At 36.7% G+C, this 27,985-nt stretch overlaps 1 protein-coding gene across 1 annotated transcript; it reads left to right on the top strand.

Annotated features, from left to right (window-relative positions):
- Positions 1-26,215, top strand: FAP (fibroblast activation protein, alpha; the record flags this gene model as incomplete). Its single annotated transcript, XM_009874951.1, has 19 exons — positions 1-121; positions 623-777; positions 1,798-1,901; positions 2,513-2,648; positions 6,054-6,098; positions 7,479-7,583; positions 7,671-7,741; positions 8,327-8,380; positions 8,709-8,833; positions 10,038-10,085; positions 12,934-13,032; positions 13,780-13,849; positions 15,056-15,250; positions 16,807-16,861; positions 19,691-19,790; positions 22,770-22,834; positions 23,661-23,733; positions 24,002-24,075; positions 25,331-26,215. Coding segments are annotated over 19 exons (1,797 nt in total), but the record flags the coding sequence as incomplete, so codon positions are not given.
- Positions 26,216-27,985: the final 1,770 nt, after the last annotated feature.

Here is a 27,985-nt window from a genome sequence, read left to right as displayed (position 1 = left end):
GTATATGTATATGAGAATAATATCTATTTGAAAAGAAGTCCAAGAGAGGCTCCAATTAAAATAACTAGTGATGGAAAACAGAATGAAATATTTAATGGGATTCCTGACTGGGTCTATGAGGGTAAGTAAATTAAAGAGCAACAACTAACATGTTAAATGCTTTGTTTAGATTACCTGGTTTACAGAATCTATTCAGAAATATCTATGATGATGTTACTTTTATTTGTCATACAATGACTGCATTTTTTGTTCATAGTGTGTAACCAAAATCCTGAGTCTTTTGTTACTTTACAGACTGGGCTTCCTTCTGGTGCACAGGTAGTGGTTGGGAATTAAGCTTTAATGGAACTTTTCATTTTGGAGAAAATTTGGCACTTCAGTGCATAAAAAATAAACACAAAATAAACACAGGAAAAACTCAGGTGTGTTAAATGGGATCTGTGTGCCTGTTTTTAGAGTTCTTAAGGCCTTTCAGAATTGAGATGTATGGCAATATGTTTGGTGTTATTTATGTATTATAACTCTGTTTACATGCCTAGGTTGCTGATAATCGAATGCTAAAATAAAATAGAAGATACATAAATTACAGTGGTAAACTACTATGAGTGTTTTTTTTCTTCAGAGGAAATGCTAGCAACAAAATACGCACTGTGGTGGTCTCCGAGTGGAAAATATTTAGCATACGTACAATTTAATGATTCTGACATACCAGTTATTGAATATTCATATTTTGGTGAGGATCAATATCCTAGAAAAATAATTATCCCATACCCAAAGGTATGTTTTCTCATTCTTTTCACTTACTTTCTCTTGAGAAATGGGTTATGACAATTATAAAATTGGCTGTGCTTAAAAAATGGTCGTATTACAGTGATTAAATCCAAGTTCCGAGAAGATATAAGTACATTCAAAACTGTAGATATTTAAGAACATGAGTGAAATAAATGGAATTACTCATGGGAGTAAAAGCATGTGCAGAAGTGCATGCTTGTATGATCCAGCCTTGCTTTATTCAATTCGATTTACTTATTGTGATGTGTTAACTATGCAGTTTGTTATTTTTCATTACAGTAAATGAATTCTGAGACATTTTTAATTTTGAAAAATAAAGACTGTGACAGCTTTAGCTTATTTGCACACTTCATAGTGCTTTTTGATCGCAAGGGGCTTTGGATTTTGACTGCTTTCAAGTGCCAGAGATCTAAGGCAAGAGGGTTTGGGGCTGGCATTTCTTCGGCACGTATCAGAAAGCTCTTCTGACTCTTGTCATGTTTATATGATTGCAAGTGATCATGTTAATATATCTTTAGAAGTTACTCACCTGTCAGCTGGGTTACATTTCTAAAGTAAAGTGGATGGTTTAGACCACACATGGAGGAGAATTAAAAAACTAATCATGTATGCAACAAATAAGCAAGCCTGAAATCAGTTTAAGCTAAACTGTTTTATTTCACAGCTGGGATGTCAAAGAGCACTTGCAGTCATGCGAATATACTCCTGGAGTTTTATGCCAAAGTAAGCGTAGTGTGTGTTGCAAGCGTATTTTCTGTATAGAAAGGCATTAAATTTGACTGTTTGAAAGGTTTTCTCCTTTATATATGAAATGGTGCAAAGTTAAGTAATGTACTACAGCTGTAATGTCACTCCAAGATCTTATAAGGCCACATTTGCAGTATTATACTCAACTGAATACACATTTTATAACCTATATCCTTTCATGGAAAAAAGTCTTTTAATTTGCCTCTGTCCAAACTGTTCAGAGCCTGATTTCAATAACCTGATACATTTTCTTTGAAGGCTGGGGCCAAAAATCCTACTGTTAGAGTGTTTGTTGTAGACACTATTTACGCTGAAGTGTTTGGTCCTAAAGAGGTGCCAGTTCCTGAAGTCCTATCCTCAAGGTACTGTGCCATCAAATGTGTCTTCTCTGTTTTTTAAAAAGATTTTTATTTATTTTAAAGGCTTGAACGTCTGAGTTGTTTTCTGTTTCTAGCAGAGGAGTGCCCTGCTCATCTCCTAGATAGATCAGAAACTAACCAGAAATGCTGTATTTTGTATTTTGATTCTGTCTGTCCATATGATCACAGAATGATAGAATCATTTAGGTTGGAAAAGACCCTTAAGATCAAGTCCATCTATTAACCCAGCAATGCCAGCTCCACCACTAAGCCATGTCTCTAAGCGCCACATCTACATGTCTTTTAAATAGCTCCAGGGACGGCGACTCAAACACTTCCCTGCGCAGCCTGTTCCAAGGTTTAAACAACTGTTTTGCTGAAGATTTTTTTCCTAATATCTAGTCTAAGTCTCCAATCTAAACAATAATACGTTGTTACCCAAAAAAAAACACCAAAAAACAACCAAACAAAAAATAACCCCACCAACGTTAGACAGCGGAAGCTTCGTTATTCTCTTCCACAGAGCAATACGGGGGGTACGAACTGTAGCAATGCTTCTATATCCCTGTTCTTTAATAACCACCCTTTCTCTCCTTTTTTGTTTCCTTTTTCAGCGATCACTATTTTACTTGGCTTACTTGGGTAACGGATAGTCGAATCTGCGTGCAGTGGCTAAGGAGAATCCAGAATCTTTCAGTCTTAGCTATTTGTGACTTCAAAGAAAATTCAAATACTTGGGAGTGTCCAGAGGTAATAAAGTTGGAAATACAAATTTAACATTGCTGAAATTAGCATTTGCTAATCCCATCTGCATACCTAATTTGACAGCTACTGGTCATGCACAGGTTGCTCTGAGTTCCAGAAGTATATTTAATCTTGCCCTGAATTCTTTTAGAAAATAGTTCTGTGCCTGCCATAATTTTATTTTCCAGTTTTTCATCACATTCATCTTCTAGCTACTAGTGATACTTTTTTCAATATTTTAATTGCTGGAGGAGCGGTGAAAAAAATTTAAGTCCACCAACAAGAAATAAAATCATCAAAATATTTTTAACAGGGATTAAATAACAACAAAAGCAACAAAAATAAAAAGCATGTTACTGAGCGGCTATAATTAGTGTTATTTAGGTCCTTCTTGCTTCCTCATCTTCAAAAGTAGAATTGTATAGGATCTTTATTATTTTTTAAAGAAAATCATATTATACTACTTTGAAATTTTATACTAAGTCAGACTAAATCGTGTCCCTTATGAAAAATGTTAAATTAGTTGAAAGAATATACAGATAAAAAGTTAAGCAGGTTTTCAACAGGGAGAAATTCTTTTGTACTCTCAGATCGTACAGCTGGAGAAAGCAGGCAAGTTTTCAGAACCAAAATCCCTTTTTCAGATCTGAAAAGAAAACTTCAGGCTAATTGCAACAGTAGCTCTGAATTTTGTTTAAATATGTCATTGTATAGAGCTGGGAGGGAAAGCCGTGCTCTGCTGAGCAGAAGGACAGCTTGTGTGGCCTCGCTGTCTATACCTACAGGTAAATAGTTAGAGACTGTACATGCAGAAGACTTTCTGGAAAAAAAATATTTGAAAGACCTTGTAAAGCCTGAAGACTGTAGACACCAATAAATTCATGTAGATCCTGAAGGAAAGGATAACCCTGAATTTCAGGAACTCTAGTCCGGAAGTCTCATTTATTGTCTTTTAGTAGTGAACCTGTTTACATGTCTCATTTTTACAGTTTATGGTAGAGAACGCCTATAAAAACTAGCATTAGGCTGAAGCTGTGAACTAGTGGGAAATAAAAGGCAAGAATACTTATAAAAGTGTTCTGTATAACTGATAGGTTGTAAATTCAGAGGTTATTGACACAGTCTTTCCAAGCTGAAAATAATTTGTATGCCTCTATTACATTACAATTGTTCCAAATTTAAAAGGAAGTTAAGATCCTAATCTTTCAAAAACTTTATCATTGAAATAATTTTCAACAGAGAAATATCTTAATTTCTTACTGCAGTATTTGATATGTTTCCTAAGAAATTATTCCACTTTATAAGTACGTTAACACTGAATAACTATCTCACCTCCAAATAACTTACATTTTAATAACTAAATATTTTAACGTACGGGAAAAAACATCAAGGGTTCTAAGATTCTACAACAATATCAAAAGTACTTTCCCACAAGCTTAACTTTAAGCATGTAAGGAGTTTTATTTATTTCAGTAGGTCTAGTTATGTGTTTAAAATTAAGCATGTGCTTAATTGCTTTGCTGGAACCAGACCAGAACAATTAACATCTTGCAGGACTGTGTTCATGATCCTTGTTTAATTGCATTTCTCCATGAAACCTTATTTATGGAGCCACTACTGATGTTTCTATAATTCTATATTTATACAGTGATACAATGCTTTTATCACATTAAAGTGAGCACAAATGGCCAATTGAAGGAGTGTGAACAGATGGGAGTGCTGCATTAGCTCTATTTGCAGTTAGAAAGTATATCTCTGTACGTTTCCATTGGCAAAAATAGTTCTCTTGTTGATTTCAGCTTAAATCGAGGCTCTAATGTATAATAAATGTGCTAGGCTTTATGTGGTTGAAAATAATAACAAAGTATAATCTACAAGATGTTCCTAAAGTGTCGAAATGTTCACATGTTCAAATCTTGCTCATGTGAATAGACCACAGAAACCAAAATTACTTCAGTGGAACTATTCATGTGAGTAAAAGCTAGGCCCGTGTTTGTGAAATTGGGATTTCCTATAAAAATGCCAGTTCTCTAATTATGCTTCAATACACAGAAAAATCCCATAGAAGTCAGTGGGACTACTTGTATAAGAAAAGTCAAATCTGTCCTTAATGTACTACGTCTTCAAGATCTCGGCCTTAATTTAAAGAAAGAAAAATAAATTTAGGATCCAGATATAAAACCGTGCATCACATTTTTCTTATATTAAAAGGAAATAAAATCCATCTTGTGAGGTAATAGCTAGTGGAGCCCTTGCAAACTGCTGAACAGTCTTCTAAGTGGCAAGTACCTGCAACTTTTGCTCAGATAAGTCACTTATAAAGGACTAAGGTGAAAGCTAGAAAGGAACATTCTGAATGCTAATGGGATTAGCTTGAAGATAACAGCTGCAAACCGTATTCTTTAGAAAGCAAATTTATTGAATTTATTTTAGACTATGAAGAAATTCTGCATTAAATGAACAGTCTAAAGAAAAGTTTGCAAGATAAAAAAAGAAATGCATTGATTGAATGCAGAATTGGTAAATACTAGATCTCTAGCTTTATCCAACAAGCAAGATATTACTCTTCAATGAAGAAGTCTTAGGAAAGTATTGAAAATGCACTAGGAGATTTATAAGGAAAATAAAAATGTGAAAGCACCTTTAGCTGCAGGAGGTACTGATCCATTTATGCTTAGTATAAGTCTTTTTTAAAATCATCTTTAAGAATGATACAAGTGAAGAGCTGCTAAATTTATAGTCTCAGGGTATGGTAATCTGGGTGATTTGTGTTGCCCACATTATCTTTGTGAATCCTTAATTCTTCTTTGTAAATACGTTATTTGTGAGATTTTTTTAAAGTGTTGACAATCAGGCCCTTTGATATGTCTAAGCTCAGCATCAAATATGGAGACCCTTGATTTCTATGCATTTTACTTAGCTAAAATTGGCTTGTATTTTTAAGGATATGCCCCATAGTCACATTATTGACTGTTAGAAATCAACATCGCAGCTTTGAAGTGAAAGGAAATATGTGAAATGAACCATGTGAGAATATAACACAGATTTTCAATATTATTATTCCTAAAATTATTTTACTTATTTTGTACTGAAATATTCATGAGATTAAGTAGTTGTTAATTCTTGCGTTACATGAAAATGTTACATAAGTTTAAAACAATTACTTTAGATTTTATTTAGCTCTGATGACAGCTGTTACTAAATAATATTTTAACTAATGTAGTAGTATTAATAATGGTATTGATGCAGTAATATTTGCCTTGGACAACCTCCAAGTCCCTGAACCTTTATAGCAAGTATTCTAAAATTCTCTTTTATGGCAGGCACAGATTTTTTTATTTGAAGATTTTGAATCTCCATAAACTCATTCTTGAACATCTCAAAGACTGTACATTTGATTTTGTTTTCCAGAGTCAACAGCACATAGAAGAGAGTCAAACAGGATGGGCAGGCGGAGTAGGTTTCTTGTACTCTGTTTTGATTTAATGAAAAGCTACAGCTTTCTGCATCTTCACAGCACTGTTTTGAAACGGGAAGCTCCATTCTGAGTCATACAACACTACTCCTTAAACCTGTTGCACCGTAGGATTGAGACTTTTAATGCTGTGCTAGGCGTAGTATCTGGCTACTTGCTTTCTGCATTTAAAAACCTTTTTCTGTCTTCTTCAAGGTAGGATACCCCACTTAGAAGGGCAGTTGATACATCTCTGCAGTTACTCTAAGCACCAGAAATTTTCTCTACCCAGTAACCTTTATCTTGAAAAAAACATAACTCCTAACTTTGGGAACTCACAGTAAAAAGAAACTTGCGAGGAAATTGCAAGAACTTATGTTTAGTCCTCAGGCCTGGGAAGTTAGTGGAATTCAGTATGGGGGACCTGACACTTGCACCTGAATGTTCTTCGGTGGACTGAACTGAGAGTTTCAGTTTTCAGTACATTGCCCTTTAAGAGTGTGTTTTTATTTGAAGACTACATGCTTACAAGGATTAGTTATTCACGCTGGTCCCTTTCTTTTTCCTCCACTTCTCTTGAGGTTGTGATGACTGATTTATACTAGAGCTAAAGAAATTGCATATATACATAAATCCCTGCTTTAGCCTGTATGGAATTTCAAGCATTAGGAATATTAGAAGCAGGCTTCAGAACAATTTCGATGGGGTCACAAGTTCCAGTCAGACTTGGGTTAGTGTTACTCAAAAGTCATGCTCACTAAGTAATGTTTGGTGCTATGTTTGAAGTGCTTGCAGGTCATTCTTCTGTGTCCACGTTTTGAAAATCAAACTCACGGTGGCAGTAACTTCTCCTTGACTGACAATTTTGTTAAAGGGGTGATGGCTTGAAAGGATTCAAAAGTTGAATGTTCTTATCTGGGATAACCAGTTCTTTAACATTAGTGGAATAGTACGGGAAATTTCAGATATCCATTTCCTTAGTTCTGTATTTGCTCAGGGAATTAGATCTACTCTGTGATCCACAGGATTTTCAGTCTGATGCTATTCATGAACATGAGCTTTATTCAGAAACCGATTTTTAGCAGATCACCTAGTAAATAAAGAAAGGCTACTCAGAATATGCAAACATACAAGTAAAGGGCTTGCATTATTGAGGTCCTCGAGGTATCTGTATTATCAGCTTAAGAAATCAGATATGATAGGTTAGAAATTGTAATTTGTACTGACTGGGAGACTGACAGGTAAACACTTGTGCAAAGTACTTTGTCCCATGTGAACTCATTAAATAGTCTTCTTGCTTTTACGATGTCTACTATAATCTGCTAAACACCTTGGACAGTCTCACTTACATCTCATGTACCATTTTTCTTCCATTGTTTCAGTTCTTTGTTTCCACACCATATTTTACATCAGACGGCAGTTCATACTACAAAATTTTTAGTGACAAAAATGGTTATAAGCATATTCATTACATCAATGGCTCTGTGGTAAGTCAGGCAGTGTTCTACCTTGATCTACTGTAATCTGTGAGATAATTCTACAATATTCAGTAACGTATATGTCTTGCTTCGCAGGAGAATGCAATCCAAATTACGAGTGGAGAATGGGAGGCAATATACATTTTCAGAGTAACAAATGATGCCATGTAAGTACCATGAAGAGAACAGGTTGTGAGTGTAAAAGCAGCACCATTTGTTAACTTGTCGAATTATAACTAAGCCTATTTTTTTTGTTCCTGAATGCATCCACAACAAATTTGTATGCAGAGGCACCGCACAGGTTTGCAAACTTGGTTTGCTTATGGGAGATTGTTTGCAAATTGCCCTCGTTTTTCTATTTGTTTTCAATCACTCGTCTTAGGGAGACTTCTTTAGATATACTTAATTTGTATTTAGTAATTTTATTTAATTTAGAACGCTTAGTTTGTGGTTAACCCTCATAGAATTTAGAGTTACTTCTCTTTTTGTGGTCTCTTATTCAGTTTACTAGATAGATAGATAGATACAGTTTACGTAACTGGAGGGAATAGCTTATGAAAATCAAGACAGAACTCCTATTTATGTGGTTTGTCATCTATTAAAATGAAAGGTATATAAGCTTAATTACTCTTCCATCACACACAGAAATCTCAATAAGTCTAAGTTAACTTCCAAGAGGGCTTTTCATCGTGATGCTGGTTCGTAGGTCATCACTTTGTGGATTATTTATTAACATGTAAATAAATCTACAGTTTCTACTCAAGCAATGAATTTGAAGGCTATCCAGGAAGAAGGAATATTTACAAGTAAGTTTCATCAACATTATCTTAATGATATTTGGTTGATAGAAGATAGTTATGGATTTGTCAATAAAATAAATCAATTTCAAGATGTTTGAAATGTAATTTCACAAGCATTTTAACTAAATCTTGACCTCAGATTATATTTGAGAATTGAGGAAAAGTAGCATCTAAAGTTTAAATATACTCTTGGGAAAAAAAAATCGTAGAAAGGAAAAACATTTATAATTGACATGTCCTGAAAGTACAGTACCTACATTCCAGAATAAGAGGCAGACACATGTGAAGTTAGTTGAAGCAAAATAAATATTGCTTTATTTTACTTTCCTCCTAGAATCAGTATTGGAAGTAAACCTGCCAGAAAACAATGCATTACTTGCAATTTAAGGAAAGAGAGATGCCAGTATTATACAGCAAGGTTCAGTGAACGTTCTAAGTATTATGCCTTAATCTGTTACGGTAGGTATAACATGGGAGCAAGCGTAGAATTCCTTCATATTTATCAGAGATGTACATAATGCTGTTTATCCCATGCACTGGCTAGATGAATAACAGGAATTTCGCAATAACCAGGTGACATTTCCAGGAAGAAACTTTTCCATGTCTGAAAACCTTGGGGAGACACTTCAGAAAATGTGAATATTTTCACTCTATATTTTCTTTCTTTTTCAAAAAAAAATCTTTGGATTTTTAGAATTAAAACAAATTTGTGTTTTCACAAACTTCATTATATAAACCAGATTCTAATCTGGCTCCTCAAAGTCATGCTTTTTCCTTCCAGCAGCATGAACAGGATTTAGGAACACACACTGATTTCTGATTCATGTCATCAAAGTTAGCTATGACAAATGCAATGTGAAACCTGTGTCAGCCAAAAACTGTTGGATATTTACTACCTGAGAACATATTTTTTATAACTGAGCAAAGAAAAATTCAATTCATTGAAATGTCTGACAATTGAAACCACTCATAACACAAAAATGTTAAATGAAGTCATCTCTTTTGAAATACGTTGGGTGATTTCAGTCATCTGAGGTTTCATCCGTTGCTGTAATCAAAGAGCAGTAAAGTCACAATCTAAAGAAAGGAAAGAAAAACACCCAAGGTTTTCCTTTTGTGTATTTCATATAAAGTTTGCTCTTCTGATTCTGCACTAGCGTATCAGCCGAAGAGCTCCTTAGAACTTCCGCTGAGCAGAGAAGCGAATGTAGCAAATAATAACACCTTTCAATCATTCTTGCGCAAAATAATCAGTAAGGTCGTCACCACATGAAAGCCACTCGCCTTCACAAATATGATGTGACATGTTCTCAGAAGAATGTTTCATGTTGTTAATTCTGCATTCGCCTTATGTAATCACATCTCAGGTATTAACTAGATGTCACTTCATCTCTAGGAAGGCAGAGTTTGTTAGCAGACTAAAAGTTACTTCTGTTATGTTTGCTGAGCAATGCCTGTGTGTGTACAAGTCAGTGTACAAACAGTGTCTTACTTCTTTTTGTGCAGCAGGGACTAGTGAGTTATACAACGGAGAAGATTCAGATTTGGGTATCACCTTGGAGCTCTTTAACACCTGTCAGTTACCAATGTTAATGTAATACACGCTCCATCACCAAACTCCGGCTTCCAATTACAAACTGTCTTCTTATCATTCGTATGACAGGTCCCGGGATTCCCATTTCTACTCTTTTTGAGAACTACGGTGATAGAGGTACTGCAAATATCCTGCCTCTTTCTGAGCAATTGTTTTTCTCATTGATCTGCCCTACACAGGTCCTCTAATGCAACGATTGTGATCAAGAAGCCTTTCATCTTGTTTGGTATTGAAATATCTAGTGTCTTTCTAGATTTGCTAATTGGTAATATACAAATATCAAGGAACACACGGATGCCTTTATTTTTCTTGGTGATCCAGCACTTTTACAGCATCCTGATGTTTTTTCTGTTTACACACTATAGATGCAACAAATACCAGCAACTCTTTGTCTACCAAATACCAAGTCAAACTTTGTAGAAAATGTTCCTGTGATTTCTAAACTATTTGTTTTCACATTTGGATGAACACAAGACTTTCTGGGTTTTTTCAGGAAGCAACCTTACCCTATACAAAAGGCAACAGTGTGCTATTTAGAGTCTGCAGTTCGAGTTATTGTACTGTACTAATTAGAATTGGGATCAGTGACTTGCTCTTCAGCCGTCAGTAGGGATGTCAGGAAAGAGCAGAAGCTCTTTCAGACGATCGGTTCAAATAACGGCTTCAGACAAAGCGTAATTATTGATACAAGATGGAAACTCCAGCAAGAGGGCTGTCATTCTTTAAGCAGACTGTTAGTGAGGACTGTTTGCAGCCAGGCCAAGCAAGAATTTGTTAAGCATGAAAATATTAATTGCTTTGCAGTGAGTTTTCTCTCTCTTTGTTTTTCCCTAAAAATTCTTCTCCAATTTAAAGCTCTCAGTCCTGAAATATTATGAAAACTGTCATGGTCCTGTGGAAAACTTCAGTGATTTGGCATTCCCCTTCCCTTCCTCAATAATCAGTGGAACCACACTGGTAGTTCTAATGCCAGGGTCCTCCACAGTTCAGCCTGTATTGATAATCCACTATTAACTGACTGTTGTCTGACCAAAAGACACAAAAAATATGTTGAAGGCAAATGCCACAGTACTGTTAAGCTAAATTAGTCAGTGGTGATTCATGTAGAAGTCAGTGAATTGCAACATAATTTTATTTTGACTCGGATAGGAGTTGGTGCAGCTTAGTTTTTAACCGCTCAAAGATGTTTGCAGATGGAAAAGATTGGTCAATGTCTATTGCAATTGTGCTATAAAAACGCTGTGTTCTTTCTTTTGCAGAGGATTTAAATAGCTTTAGAGGTTTAAATACAACTCGTGTATAGATTTTTTCATCTTTAATTCCATGTCATTGTTTTCTGTTTCGTTATGACCTTGTGTATCAGGTGCCCCTAATACTTCCTGAGGAGAGTCTGCATTGCATGAAACGCAGCTAAGTGCCCAACCACAAATACATATTTCTTAACCTCTCTGGAGGAGAGAACAATTTCAATTAATGGATCTTCACCACTCATTTCATGATGCCTCCCTCTGCTGTGCTATTATTCTTCAGGAATAAAAATAAATTCAGGCTTTTCTTTGACTTTTTCATGGCCTTTTTCAGTCCCTTACTTTCATAATCTGTTCTGTGGCACAAAACTATTTTTAGTAGATCCATTTTCATTGCGGTTGGCAGCATTTTGAAAGTATATCACCCACGAATTTTAGTAGGAGGCGTGCAGCTAAATTAACATACACCAGTTTGGGAGCACCTTCCAGCATACCTACAATTCATTTCTGGTAATGGGCAAGTTTCAGAAGTTTTCAGGGGAAGCATGGAAAGGGTTCAGCTGAGTTTGGGTAAGTATCCAAAGCTAGGATGATCTTTCAGCCATAAAAATGCACTTGAATCTGCAAAACTTCTTAAGAGTACCTTGAAATAACAAATTCTGTTGTTATATTTCTAGCATGTCCTGAGCACTAGCTCAAGATGTGCTGAGAGAAGTACTTGTGTCTTTTCGTATATTTCCAGAAATGAGAAATGGTTGCCATTTAAAAAACAAACAAACAAATAAACAAAATACAGGTTAACTAACAAAGATAAACTTCCTGCTGTTTTTAAAGGTTCTTTCATTTTGAAAGTGAAGCTAAATTCATGGGTTTCTATTACGTACAATATTCTTCATCCATCACTACTCATAGGAAAACACATAAATAAACAAGTAATTATCAGCAAATTCATAAAATATAGTTCTACAGTCCAGGCTGCTAATGACTAAATTTTAAGTAGTAATTTTTAAATTAAGTAACTGTAAAATTTGTCTAAATCAAGTAAATTAAAAAATTTAAATATTTTTTAGATTTAAAAAGAAACCCCAAACCCAACAACTAACAGCAGAAGATGTACACTAAGTGTGCAGTAATGTGTTACCAGGGACAGGTGTATGTTAAGTCTAGTACCTTTGTGCAGGAATATACTGTAGAGTGGTTAAGCAAGGGTTTGCCATTAAGAAACAGAATTTCTTGCTTTAGCCCAGCAACAAGATACTCCCAAACATCTCTGTGCTTAATCACACTGCCCGAGGGTCTCATAGCCTGGACTGAAGTTACTGAAGAGGAGCTACAGGACTGTGTTCTGCGTGATGGGATTTCGCATTTCCAGCTCCCACCATGTTCCAGAACTGGGATGAGTGGTCTGCATCAGAAAGGAGTTTCTTAATAACGTTTAGGAATCTAACATTCAGAGGCAACGTGTGAAATGATTTTTCACTGCAAAATGTACATCCTATAAAAATCTAATGCATGTTTGTGCACTGTAATACCAGTGCCTTGCTTTTGTTTAGCAATGTGATCAAGCCCGATGAGAAGTGTCTGAGTTGATTTCATTTCTCTTCTTGTAAAATTCACAGATTTCCTTTCTTTCCAATAACACAAAATAAAGGATTGTCAATTAATGAAACAGAATTAATAATAGATTAGTTAATAATTCAGGCATTTCTTTTACTTAGAGCTCCGAGTATTGGAGGACAATTGGGAATTGCAGTCTGCTTTGCAAGAGATCAAGCTGCCAAAAGAAGAAATTAATAAACTTCAAGTGGATGGTATAAGTAAGAATTATACGTCTTTATTATTCTTTTTATTCCTGCCATTTTAATGTTTTGTCTTTATTTTGCATAGTAAGTATTGTCTTTCTGTAGAACAAACTTCTTAGCCTGTCCAGTTGGGAAGAAGAGGCCCGGTTCTGCTCTGTTTTACAAAAGCCGATTTGTCTGAGCCTCAGAGTATTTCTCAGTAAAATAGTAGTTAAAATAAATCTCTGTGCTTCACAATGCACTTCTTTTTGTTTAGTTCTTCAACACTCTTGCTGAAGTTTTCAAATATTGTGTAAAATGTTAGAGTATGATGGTAATAAAATGTGGAATGTAAACTGCAGTTCATGTGTTACACATTATAGTGACTTGCATACACTGTGGGTTTCACTAGTGACTTTACAAACAACATTCTGTGGTATATGGATCAGTGTAAAGTTTCCAAAACTCATTTCTTGTGGTCTTAATAACTCTTAATAACTCTTATGAGTTGTGTTTTCTAGGCACCTGTAAAACTGAGGAGCTCGGTTATGTTAAATATTAATTTTATGCACAGCTAAATTAAAAGTGAGCACTTTATTTCTTCAAAGTTGTTCTTCAGCAGCTCAGTATGAACAGTTACTTGCATCAGTTCTGTGATTCACAGTTCATTCATTATGTAGTTTGTGCTGATTCATTTTCATATATACTATTGCACCAAACTGGGTTATGCTTGGAGGAATCACTTTAACCGTTAACTAAATAATTTGAATGTGTCTTTTCTAGCTTTGTGGTACAAAATGCTTCTACCCCCACAGTTTGATAGATCCAAGAAGTACCCTCTGCTTATTCAAGTGTATGTAACATTTCCTTTCTTTGAATGTTACTGTTTTTTCAGAAAACATGCTTCTTATAATTTAATAAAAGCTAAGATGTTTGCAGCATTTTACGAAACAGAAGCAAAACCAGTTTGTTTTGTTTGTTGTGGTCGTTTTTTTAATATATGTTTCTGGAATACAGACTCAACCCAATGGAAATCAATGAGATTTTTTTAATGTTAATCTTAGCATGGCTAAGATTAGTTCCTCAGAGAAAAAAAAAAGATAAAAATATTGGGCTATTGCTTGGAGTTCTTAGCTCTGTTGCTGCTTCTGTTTCTCATGAGGCAGCCTGAAATTATTGATTTCAGCTTTGCTAATATGAAAAAATAAAAGAGCATGCTTAATCTGTTTAAGAAAAACTCCAAACACCCCTAAACCATGGGGACTGGCTTCTTTGATCAAATGTCCATTCTAAAGAGCATTTAACATGACTTTAATTTATTGCAGGCTGGAAAGGCAACAAAAATTGCAATGGTGCAAAAAAAACTAGAGACGGAGAGCTGAGTAGGTGTAATAAACCTTACACAATTTGTTATTAACCAGTGATGATCCAAAGGTCCGAGAATGCTAAGTGTGTTCGAATGAAGTTGGGAGCAGAAGATGAAGTCAGATGTGTCCCTGAGGTCAAATGTGTAATTTGCATCAGGCCGTTCTCGTGAGGACTGTCCCTCGGTATTGCTCAGCTCCGTGGGGTGTGTGCTGCCCGCCGTTCCAACAGCACATGATATACCCCACTGCAACAAAGAAGGTCCGGGGATGCCCACAAAGTGGAAGGAGCTCTACGGTTTTTTCTCCTATTTTTCCTGCAGAAAAGCACTAAAAGGGGCAGTTAAGATCTAAGGAATTTGGCCAAACAATTGAGTCTTTGAGGCATCGTTACTCCTCCAAGAATTCCCTTTATGACAAGACTCCAATGCTGCACCCCTTAGTCTGAGCTAAAACTAATGATTTGCCTTAGATATAAGACTTGAAGGATTAAAATATATTTTAGTTACCTAAGTCTCAGAAACATAGGAAAATGGTGGTTGAACTGTTTATCTGCTGAGCTCTCTGAACCACGGCCATGTAGCAAGTTACTTGTGGAGAAAACGTAAGAAGTATCTATAGCTGTAATCCAGTGTCTGGTAATCATTTATAAATTTATAAATATGAGTTGAAAATGTGTGAATTTTCATCCTCAGGTATGGAGGACCTTGCAGTCAGAATGTAAAGGAAACATTTAGCATTAGCTGGATAACCTATCTTGCAAGCAAAGAGGGAGTTGTTGTTGCTCTGGTGGATGGCAGAGGGACAGCTTATAAAGGTGACAAGATTTTGCATGCAGTGTATCGAAGACTGGGAGTCTATGAAGTTGAGGACCAAATCTCAGCAGTAAAGTAAGTAGCATCTCTCTCTGCATAGCTGTTGTACTTACACACCTACAAGAAATAGTGTGAAAAAATATTAAATATACTTCTCAGCCTTTCTTCTGGAGAGCTGAGATCTCCAGGAAATAAGAGAAAATGACTTGTACTAGTAAAATATTACTAGGATACGTGATGTCAGTGAGGTTTTGTGTGGTGTATTAAGTCCATGTACTACTAAGTCCACATTTGGGCCTCACCAGTTGCATTTTAAAGGTGCATCATCAGAGGCTTCAGGCCTAGGCCTAAGGAAATATCAGGGGTGAGAGGTAAGCAAAGGTATTATCCATGATTCTGAAGTTTTCCCCATAGGGAAAACCCATCCTAGTGACTTGTTAGCCAAAGATTGCTACTGATGTACCACAGTGATTGGCAAAAGCTCAAATGTGAAGTATGTAGCAAAACTGGATCCTGGCACAAGCTTTCTAGAGATTGTTTAGGCATAAACTTTTCTTCTGTGCTATTTTAGGATGGTTGTAAACAACAGAAGGTGTCTGAGGTCCTCTGGTAGTTGTGTCCCAACAGTTTCTCCTTTCCGCTGAAACACTTAATGTGTTCCAAGAGAAAATAATTCCCTAAGCAGAGGTTTGGGGAGGGAGTGAGAGCTGAGGTTTTACAAAGAAAGGCTGCCCGTTAGGGTACAGATGCAGTAGCACTGCTAAAGTGTTAGTTCGAACCCCACAGAGATGAATACAAGGCAGGAATAAGGAATTGAGTCCAGCCTTTAGTTTGGAATTTGGCCCATCAGAGCATGGATAGATTTCCAGTTGCAACAGTAAATACCAGCTTTCCCCCAGTAACAGACCTGACTCTTGAGTAGCTTCGCTAGAAATCAGATGTAGCAGTCCACGTTTCCACAGCTTTCTCTACTCGTTTGAGAACACTGTCTGTATTTACAAGTGTGTTCCTTCCTCGTTCTGCTTTGTGATAATTCTTTTTCTCCTCAATGATTTAAGCACACCGTTATCCTTTCAGTGATAAATGAAAGAGACTAGCTGGATATTGGGTCAAGTTTTTCTATTAATCTAGTATTCAGTTTTTTATTCTTGAAACTTTTAGCAGCACTGGCATACTTTTAAATACCGTGAGAGAGAATGGTTTTTTATTACTCTGAATCGTCACTCAGACATAAAATGTCAGAGACAGAGAGAACCTAAACTGATTCTGCAGTTGCAAAATCTGCTGAGACAGGCTGTGAAGAAATGACCTCAGACTTCTCACTTCCCAGTGTTCTGTCAGCACCTAGACTAAATTTTTATTCAGTTAAATGTATTGCATTCCATGTTCCTGATCTAACCCATGGTTTAAGACGCATGCTTTTTAGCGAGGATCCTATACTCTAGCGGGAAATTCTTGGAGGAGCTTTTACTGTAGGAGGAACCCAGGGATTAAGACAGCAATATAACAAAACCAAATCATTGTTTGGCTTTCCTAATTCTGTCCCACCCAGATAGTATCTAATAATTGTTGTATTATATTAGAAATCTTTTGTAGTAATGCATTTATTTCTGTCGTTTTCTTTTCCACAGGAAATTTATAGAAATGGGTTTTATTGATGAGAAACGAGTAGCAATATGGGGTTGGGTAAGTGATACGGGACTTTTTTAATCTAAAATAATTTTAATCTAAATAATCCTGCAGTATATTTTTTTTAATTCTTCCTTATTCTGTCCTAAATCTGTATAAAGTTTTTTCTACCAGTGTTTGATGGTATTGCCACAGGGGATATTTCCTGTTGGTGCCTATACACGTGCATTGGCAACAGTGCAAGCCCCCAGAAAGTGATCTTTGGCAGCTCAGGTGGGATTTTTGAAAAGCTTATGTCTAATGTATTGTTTCGACTTGAAGTTAAGCAACAATGAGACATTTTAGTTGGCTTTACCTTTAAATTATGGACTTACTGGCATGGTGTCAAAATTCAAGTATTGTTCTTTCTTACGTGAGATTAAAATGGTGAGGGAAGTCCTATGAACATATCATATCAGAAAATGTGACCCTTGCATCATTCTGAATTCCTCTGTACTTGGATGGCGTTGAAATGGTCAGTAAGGATGAGTGTGGGGCCAAAGGGTGCACAACAGTAGCGGCTTCACCAAGAAGTGGAAAAATCGGACAGTATAGGAGTCATTCCAAATAATTACCCACTGCATTCTGATAGGAGAAAAATAAATTATTGGAATAATTCAGGTTCTTTTTTTGTCATGCTGTCAGCTGCAAAGTAGGACCATTCATGAAATGGGGTGCAGACCTATTGGTGGTGTTATGGGGAGAACTGAAACCGACTTCAGTGGCAGCAGAAATGCCACACAGCCCCTTTATGGAGATTTTTAAGACATTGAGGTCATCTGACTCCATTAGTTATGTTCATCATGAGTGGCTGGATCAAGCATGATTAAACAGAACTGGAACCCTGCCTCCTACCCAGAATCAGCAGCTTCAGCGTAACAGAATTTTTCTGCGCAGGGGAACGAGCTGATAAAGCACACCTGAGTGCTGTAAGGAATGCTAAAGGGGGTTGAGGGCCAGCCCTGTGTTAGCCACCCTTACTCCACCTCTGAGTAAATCGGTGTCAACTACCTAGCAGTACCAGGCAGCACTAACTGAAAGTGTTTGTAGAATATATTGATATATTAGCCGCTTGTTAACATTTTCCAATATTTTTCTCTTTAGTCACATTCATTTTCCTCTGACTGTCATTCAGAAAGACCTTTTATTTCATTCTTTTTAACTGCCTGGCCTTGCTAGGAGAGTTCTTCTGATTTGTCACTGTTCATTTGTTTATTTTGTGTTGGTTTTTGTTTGTTTTCCTTGGCCCAGTTTCATTGTGAGAGAGTGCCCAGAAACACACTAGAGGATGAATCTTGTAAGATTCAGTTCAACTGTAACGATGTAAGTTGACTGAACTTAGATAGCACATGAGCAGGGTTGCTAAAAATCTTTCTATGAAGCTTCTACCAACTAATATTTAAATTAGTTTGGTCAGACACCGCTATAACACCAGGATAAAATGGGGTACCATATGGTGAAATTAGTGACACAGACACTTAAAAGTGAGTAATTCTAAAATGACATTAAGTAAGTTAAGGCCTTATGAAAATATTTTGGTTTTTTTAATCACATCATAGTTTATTTTACTGCAGTGTTTCCAGAACGAGTTCAGAGATTTCACGTATCTGAAGCATTGTATCCCAGTAACAAATATGATATTCAAATAATGGCACTATTACCAAACCTGTCAGTCTTTTTTTTCCATTTTTTTCTATTTGTTGTAGCATTTCCTGGTCCATAGCCTCTGAAAGGAGTTGAAAGGTGTTTCCTTATTCATAGCCTGCAGCTTGGCGGGTATGCATGAACTATGCAGCTCATTGTACTTTGAGACTCACCAAACTCTTCTGGATGACAAAAGCTCTTTAATAACCACTAAAGCAATTCAGGTTTTGAATTCTATCTTTCTGCCCATTAAAGTGCATAGATTTATCTGCCTGATCCTAATCGTTTACTTTTTAGCCTTGCAGACTGATTTTTAAAAGATCAAATGAGCCAATCAGTTGAGCTGGAAAAATTGTATGAATTGTTGTTTCCACTAACACATCCCTCACTGTCATTCCATGAGCAGCCAACTCCACACATTTGCACAGACCTGTTGTGATATCCAGGCTTACTTACTACTTTGCCTAACTTCCCACTGTGAACTTACTCTTGTTCACTGGTTCCCAGTTTGAGGAATCAGGCCAGAAAATAGCAGGAACAGTGGCAGACCATAGGGAGGAATTGCTCCAACCTCACCTTCTCAGGCAGCTGAGCCTCTTAGGAATGATGATGGGATTGGTTAATCATTAGCAAAAGCTAGGAAGTTTGTTTAGTGAGGGAAAAACCTGTAACTCTTCTTGGAGGTGCACACTGGAAGGATGAGAGGCAATGAACACAAGTTCCCAGAGGGAAGTTTTGCTTAGGTTTTTAGGGAAAAAAAGTTTTATGACAAGAGTGATCAGTATTGAAACGGATTGAGTAGAGAGGTTGCGTAATGTGGCTGTGGCTCCAATCGACCTCATTTAATTCTGAAGTCCACGCTGTTTTGAGATAGAGGCTGAACTAGGTTACTTTGAAGAACACGACCAACTTAAATTTTCCTGTGATTCTAAGTGGTAATAAGAAAAGTATCCTATGATAAGCATTGAAGAAGTAGCAAAAAAGAAGTGATTCAATAAAATGTCTAATCTTTGTCACACAAATCCCATCAGATTCATTTGAAATAAATAACTTTTTTTAAAAAAGATTCAAAGTTTTTGTTGCTTTGTCCTCCATATATTCAGAGCAAAATACTTACTTTTGAATTCATTTTTTATGAGTTTGTTTCAGAAAACAAAACGATGCTTCACCAATAATTTTAAACTGTCTTTGATTTCTCCCTAGTCCTATGGTGGGTATGTAACTTCTTTGGCACTTGGATCTGGCAGTGGAGTATTTAAATGTGGAATGGCCGTGGCTCCTGTTTCCAGCTGGGAGTATTATGGTATGGAAACTTGTCATAAATACTGACTTGGAGAGCAAGATGTAGTGTTTAATGACTTTCTAAATGAAGTCATTGCAGGAGACTAGCTATATGAAACTTATAGTTACTGCAATTACATAGACATAAAACTCTTTAGACTTTAATGTTTTCCTTGCTGAAAATAACTGACTTCAGCTGGCAGTTTGGAACAGACTTTGTCACAAGAAAGAAGGTATGCCCAGATAATTCCCTATGCACATCTGTAACAGTAAGTGTATAAAGCCTTCTTGATACACTGCTATGCTCAGGAAAGATCTCCCTACAATCTCCATAAAACTCCTGTTAAAACAATGTCAGTGCATTCAGAAACAGCTGAAATAATTATTTTTCTGCCAGTAATGGAATCACAGTGCACCTCAATTTCAGATACTGCAGATGATCTCTGTCACGAATCAGTACCTCTGATGATTGCAAAGTTATTTCAAAAAAGCTGTGGAAAAGAGAGGGACTCAGTTGTGTCTGATCATTTTTTTTTTTAATTACATATTTTTCCCCTTTAAATGTTTCTCAGCCACACCTCCTGTGTTGTTGTGTTATGAGACATATTTTTATTTATGTTTATTGACTTAGGCTCCAAACTGTTCAGAGGAAACAACTCCGGGAGTATACTCCCAGGGCCTTACTGTGTAAATAAAGCAGGCACATACTCATACTTGCAGACCTGTTAAGCTTTTGGCACGGTGTAAAGGAACCTTAGTGTAAAAAAGAATCATGGCATGCGTGTTTGCAATGAGCAAAATGTAGCACTTTGAACACATTTACTTAGCATATGGTCGTTTGCTAAGAAGTCTTGGTTATGAGAAAATTTTTTGGTTAAATGGGAAAGATTCCTTCCCTGACTGCTAGTACAGACATTTCTTGTATTTATGGTGTTTTGCAAACAAAGGGGAAAACATTTGTATGACACAGGAAGCATAGTCTTCGTGTTTTCACTGGCATCAAGATTTTTTTAAGACATTTTCACTTATGATGATAGCAAAATTATTTCCAGAATGCAGGCATAAATCACTATTTTTGCAGAAGTCCTCCAATAGAAGAGTTATAAACATTTTCCAAGCATTAGAAATTGAATGAAGTTTGAGTAGATTAGACTGGCACAATTGCAATCTTTAATTTAGTTGAATTTTCAGGAGGGAATTAAAGAATCTTGCTAAAAACACATTGTAAAATCCAAACAGGCCAATGTAACTCCACTAAGGAAGGAAGGAAGGAAGGAAACGTAAACTGTGAGTCATAAATTTTTGGCAAGCAGATCGTGTTAACATTAGGGTGAACTGTGTTACGGTCAAAACTACAGGATGCTGCATACTTCTAAGTTGTATCAGTGTGCCAGAGTATGTGGTGTCCCCTAGAGCTTCTAATTTCTGTCCTAGTCTAAATGCACAGGTTAGAATCTGGACCATGATCTTTTCACCTCCATTTCACGTCAGAGTTAGTAATAGATGAACAGTCACAAGATAGCACGGGAAACTGCATTTGAGGACAATGTATAGTTAAAAGCCTTCAATCTCTAACTGTTTGATTAAAATTCACCATTTATCTCCCTTTTCTTCCTCAGTAATTGACAAGCTGAATCTTCCACTTAGTCATTCTAATGCAATCCTGCCGACCTCTGTGGACTTGTTGTAGCTATACTGGTACAAGAGAGTGGAGAATTTGGCTCAGAATACTGTAGAAATGCCAGCCATTCAGAAAGAGTCTATTTTATTGAAAACTGAAGCCCAATATGGTTGTTTGACACTGTGTTGACAACAGATATTGCACATTTTCTGTTTTCATTGCATGATAAAGAATTTTGATAGAAGATAGGATACTTGGATTTTTTTTGGTACTTATTACAAATTATCTCCAGAAGCTTTACTTGGCTGATCTGGGAGACATAGTACACATCTTTAGCACTCTGTGGTAACATATGTAAAGGATACATAATAAACCATGAGAGCATGAGCCTACTGAGTCGTCTTCCTTTCCTGGGGGGATTCCCATTTCTACTTTTTTAACAAAATTATTCTAATGCAGAATACCAAACTGGACAATTTAGACAATCTCAGCTCCTTACTGATTACAATAGCCATCTCCTCTCTTATGGGAGGGAAAGATGCCAGCTCTTCGTCAGAACACCCTGACTTTGTTAAATAAATAAAATTCTTGTAATACTGCAGCTTGACTGCTCAATATGTGTCAGTTACTCTTTCAAGGCAAGGTCATAAAGGAAGTAATGTTCTGGTAGTGACAGCTGCTACGTCAGTTTTTCACAAATTTTCATAACAGCTCTTAGTTAAATTACAAATACCCAGGCAGCTCAAAGATAGCAGTTCCTACTGATTTTTTGGTGATCAGTTATTCACATTTATTTTATCAAATCTGTTAACGGTCTTTATTGCAGTTAGGAAAAGGAATTGAACAGAGACCTGAACGGCAGTTGCAGCATTTTTTCAGTACAAACCTGTATCATTTCCTGCTCCCCCTAATTGCTGCATGTATCCATTCAAAAGCAAAGTAACTATATATATATATATCTATATCTCTCCATATTTATTGTATATACACATAGGCATCAGAGGTTGGAATTCTGCTCAGCTTCAGTGTCAAAAATAGTCTGGGTCATCTTTCCACCATGCTCCTTTATTGGCTTATTGATTCAGTCAACTGACTTCTGGAGTTCAACCCAATAGTATAAAGCAGTATCAGCTACCTTTATCCACAAAACCTTCTGTTCATTCTACAGATGGAAAAAACGGTATTTCTGCAAGGATGGCTTGGGTGGCATTGATTAAAGTATTTTTTTAAATATTTTTAAAGGATGTTTTAAATTTGGTGTATTATGAGGAAAAAGGCAGAGCAGATACAGTTAAACATTTTATTTGCAATGTGTCACTAAAGGCACAAAAATATCTGTACATTGTTTAACTATACCTTTTCTCTTCTTTAATATCGCAGCATCTATCTACACAGAACGATTTATGGGTCTTCCTGTAGAGTCTGATAATCTTGAGCACTACAAGGTGAGAATACTCTTTCTGTGTTGAGCTGCCTTAAACTTGAATCACACTTCCGTGGACAAGTAGAACTGTGAAGAAAGAAAATGACCTGTCAGTTCTCATAGTGGCAGTCCTGAGGCAGCTAAGCTACTGCTGTGAAATTCCTCTCTCCATAGTTGCTTGTGGGTTTGTATTTATCAATCTTAAATAGGTTAAATTGAAGGAGCCTTATTTTCTCACTTGGACAAGTCAACGCAAACCATTAGCCTAGGAAAGAACTCATGTGAGTGAGGCTAAAATGTTGATGTTGTTAAGGTTTTGGTTGGTAGTGTTAGCTGTGATATGCAAACTGCTTCATGCAGCTCTCTGATAATAACGTCGTAAGTATCCTAAATGGTCAGAACAGCTTCCTCTACATGGAACAGGTTGCCTTCCCTCTTTTCTTCATATTGGTAGGAAGCCTGTAGCTTTCGCTAGCAGCACATGTACCAGCTCTGGATACAGAGAGGCCTGAATTAACGCCCAGAGAAGTTAGTGGAAAGACTCCCAGACTTCAAAGAACAGAAATGCTCAAAGCTGAACTGCCCTGGCAGAGCTGTCTGGGTAGCCAGGAATTACAGTGTTACGGGAATGATATGTGGCTTGTGCTTTTCATGAACTGACCCTGAGAAAAGGCACTAAATATACATGGCTTCTATTATAATTTCAGACTGATATGAAGTCACTGCTATCATTATTATGCCAGTCTAAGTATTTGATTGTTGTTCTACTAGGTAATGAAAGCCTTTCAGCTCTGTGACTGAGTGGCTTAAATTGAAGCTGCTGAACTGTTCGTTTTTCCTCTCAACAGAATTCAACTGTGATGTCAAGAGCAAAGAATTTCCAAAACGTGGAGTATCTTCTCATCCATGGAACAGCAGATGGTGAGGTTTGCAAATGGCAGTACAAATACAGACCCAGAATCACTTTGTTTGAAAAACATTAAGCATCTTTCTATGCCTTTGATTAGGGTCAGTACTTAGATCTTTCTTTGGTAGTTTTCCATATGACATATTATAAGATGCTTACTCATTCTTGGTAATGTCAACGCTATCACTTGATAATTAGTGGACACAACTTAATGCACTATAACTTTATGCTTTGTGGTATTTACATGTTTCAACAGCCAATCTCTCTTTTTGCCTTTTTCAGATAACGTACATTTTCAGAACTCAGCACAAATTGCAAAAGCTCTGGTTAATGCACAGGTGGATTTCCAGGCAATGGTAAATAACAGACTACTTTTTATTTTGAGCAGTGGTTTATAGCTTTATCAGTAAGCTGACATTTGGCAATGTTTTTAAGAACCCAATTCAGCTGAACATGCTTCAAAATCTGGCAATTGCTAGTGCATTTGTTACTCTTCATAGACTATTTCTTCCTCAAATGCTTTTTTTTCCCTTCTTGCCCTTTGGATACAGGCAGGTTTTCTCTTCTGTCAGAAATAACTTAAAGACTTTTAAAATGAGCCAAGGAGAAGAATGAGAATCTGGCCTCCTTATGAAAGTTGCTGATAGCTAGAATAAGAGAGGAAAATGAAGGAGCTGGTTTCTGGGGCCCAAACCATTACTGGTTCAAATGGATTCTATCTTGAACTGGTCATGCCTGCCTCAGGCACGAGGTGAAAGAAGCAAAAAGGGTGTAAGGTATCCAAACAGTATATCCGGGATGAGAATTAAAACAAGTTCTCCACAAAACATGCTTGGGGTGGCAGGTGCAGGCAGAACAAAACGCATAGGCAAGAAGTTAAAAGATATAAACAAGGAATGAACAGGGGAAAAGTACTTCTGAATTACGTGCTAAGCTCTGCTTCTGCACCTTTTTAGTTGGGACTAATGACCAAAGTGTTTGCCTGCCTATTGAATGTACTGGTCTTCTTCTGAGCCTAGTTTTCTGGGGCCCTGAGCTCTCCGAAAGGATCACACATGCCCCTGTACTTGAGGTTTGTAGGCCTTCTTGTGTATTCCAGATTTTCTGCCTCCTTCAATGATATTTAGCAAACCCAGGTTATTTCTGAAGTATCTGGAATACTGTATGCAGTTGTATCCGGCTGTAATGTGGGATGTTTTGAATAGAATTCCACAACATTTAGCTGAAAGCTTGTTGCTTAGAACCTGGTATCCCTACGCAAGACTGTGACCCCTATTGCTAAGGCCGTGCAGCAGGTCAGGGGCGTTTCTTCCCTGAGGGCATCATCTCAAAGCTCTTTTTGCCTGACTTGATACAACTGACTTGTCAGTACTGAGGCAGTAATGCGTGCTTGTAGATTACAGAAGGTTTAGAAACTTTTTTTTTTTTTGGCAAGAATGTGAACATGCTGGGAACTGACAAAAAGAAAAAAAAATTAGCAAGTCCCTCTGTTTTCCTGAGGCATCCACTTTCTTCTCTGTGGTAATAAAATAAAGTTCTTTTATTGTTTAACTATTGCAGAATTGAAGATATAACATAGGGGCTTTATGGTACTTTTTTTCTCTTTTCCAGTGGTATACTGACCAGAACCATGGAATTCCAGGCCTTTCCAGCAAACATCTCTATACACATATGACACACTTCCTGAAACGGTGTTTTAATTTGTCGGAATAAGTAGGCTAAGGCATCTGACACATCTCTGGGAGAATGCGATGATAACAGTAGCCAGGTTATACAGTTTTCAGGTGAATTGCGAAGAGGAACTTTGTTTAAACTTGATGTTTACATCCACTGTTGGTTTTGGATATTAGCAAATGTTATGCTAATACATTTTTGGCACATTTAACACCTATTTGATAGAAAAAATAAAATCAGAATGTACAATGCCATGTGCATTTATTGCCATCTTGCTTAGACTTACATAGTGCGATCCAAAGATAGGGGGTCCGTTTCAAAGGCACGCTGCCAGATGAATATGCTTGCATTTGTTAACTACAACTGTAAAATAGGAAAGAACAAAGAAAGCAGTGCAAGTACCTAATTAGCATCCTAACAAACCCCATTCTTTCCAATTTCTTGGGAAGAATCCAAGCAGGAATAGGAACACACAATATTTAAAGCTGAAGTTTGGATAACTATCGAGAATGTTGAATGCTATGTTCAGATTTTATTCAGCTCTTATTTGAAACTGTAACTCTGCAAAACTCTCAGTGTTCAGATTTAAATATGAAAGCAGGATGTCCGTGGTACCTATTTTATCTCACTGTTTTTTCTGTGTTCAGAATACATGAGCCATATTAGCCTGTTCCAAATCTCTAATAATCACCTCAGCATTCGAATTAATCTCAGTGTCATTCATCCCAGACTGGAGGGGAAGGATCAAAGGATTATGCAGGCTTCCTTTGCTTTGTTTCCAGTTAAACCATTTTAGAGAGTCTTCAAAAAAATTCTAGAGGCTGACAATGAGTGGAATACTTTTATTCTTTTGATTAGTAATTAAATCAGCCCTGTCATAATACAAGAATACAAACAAGGTAAATGGCAAGAAATCCACTGCAGATTAAATGATTCTCTGGTCATATGTTTAAGAAACCTACTACACAAGAACCATGGTCTGTCTAACACAGTGTCTCATCTCTGCTATTAGACTGTGAGAGTACAAAACAACCTGTTAAAGACTGTGGAGTAGCCTTCCCACAAAGCAAGCTGCTTCCCAGCTCTCAGTCAGAGATTGGTTGCTGCTTCTTTGTGGAAAAGCAAGGGGTCTCATTTGACCATCTTGACAAAAATGTGGGGTTTAGCCAAAATCATTAAAATGTGGAAGTGATTTGCGATGTAACAGCTTCCTTCGTTTTGTTAATGGCAATATCAGATTTGATTTTCCACACATGAGAACATTCCTCAGACACATCTTTATGTAAATGTAGTTGCCAAGCTGTTTGTAATGGTTAAATTATACTTTGATGGGAACTCTTCAGAAAATACTCAATTAGTTCAGGTTTTTTTGGAAACGCTGCCAATTATGTGACGTTAATGAGCTTTTTGTTGGTAATGTAATTAAAATTCAACTGCTATAATGGTTAAAGGAAAAAATTACAGCTCTAAGAAAGTTAACATTAAGCAAATATAACATGAAGTGGGGCTAATTAGATGTTGATTATATGGTCCTATATGCATTTGCTGCACACAACAGTAGTCTCAGTAATGTGATTATTTTACAAATAAGGAATACAATTCAGTTAAAATTACCAAGATTTAACTTTCAATTTCTTATATTGATACAACACCATAGAAACCATTGCAAAACTGTGGCGAAAGAGAGAAAATCAAGCACTGAAAGGTTTTGGATACCCAAATATGTCAATGGGAACCTCAAACAATTTTGAAAAAACATGGTATCAGTCACACATAAATTTCAATATATTAAGTTCTCTCTAAATTTCTGCACTTTTATTTTTATTTATACTTTTGAAAATCCTATAAATTCTGAAAATTTGGCCAGATAAATTGGCCCTCTGTAGATACTGTAAGTAATAAAGTGATGCAATGTGTTGTTCACACCCTGCCCACAGGTCTGTAGTCAGAAGCTTCTGGAAGTGTGTGGAATAAGGGACATTTCAGGAAAATGTGTCAAATTAAATAACAGAAGGTATGTCTTCCCCAAGGGATGCATTAGCTCTTTCATTATTAATCTTCCCTTATGTCTGTTTGTTTCCTAAAACAAATCAGAATACACATCTTCCAAACTGCCCACCATTTACCTTGGCTTGTAGGAAGCAGTTGTAGTGTTAAAATATGAAAAAAAATAAGTGCACCATACTGCTGTCAGTTTTGCTTCATTGTTTTTCATGTTGTTAAGTTATTTGCCTTACACAGTGTTCTCACAGAAGAATGGGAGTATGTCTTCAGCAGAGTGTGACATTTACTCTGAGTTGCTGGAATAATGTCTAAACTAAAAGCTTTGTGACTGAGCAGCCACATATTTTGATGACCTGGGGGAAAATGTCCTAGGATACTGTGATTGTCAAAAAAACCCTCTTACAAACACACACAACATCAAATTGCTAACAGGTAATGTTGCAGTCATTCATTAGAAGTGGTGCGGAGCACTTCAAACCTACCGTTGCAGCCTCACAGATTCGCAGAATGGTTGGGGCTGGAAGGGAACTTTGGGGTTTATCTTGTCCCACCTCCATGTTCAGACAGGGCCACCTACAGCCAGTAGGT

Source organism: Apaloderma vittatum, unplaced genomic scaffold, assembly GCF_000703405.1.
Source record: "Apaloderma vittatum isolate BGI_N311 unplaced genomic scaffold, ASM70340v1 scaffold42268, whole genome shotgun sequence".
NCBI lineage: Eukaryota > Metazoa > Chordata > Aves > Trogoniformes > Trogonidae > Apaloderma > Apaloderma vittatum.
This window is presented reverse-complemented; position numbering and strand designations above follow the sequence as displayed.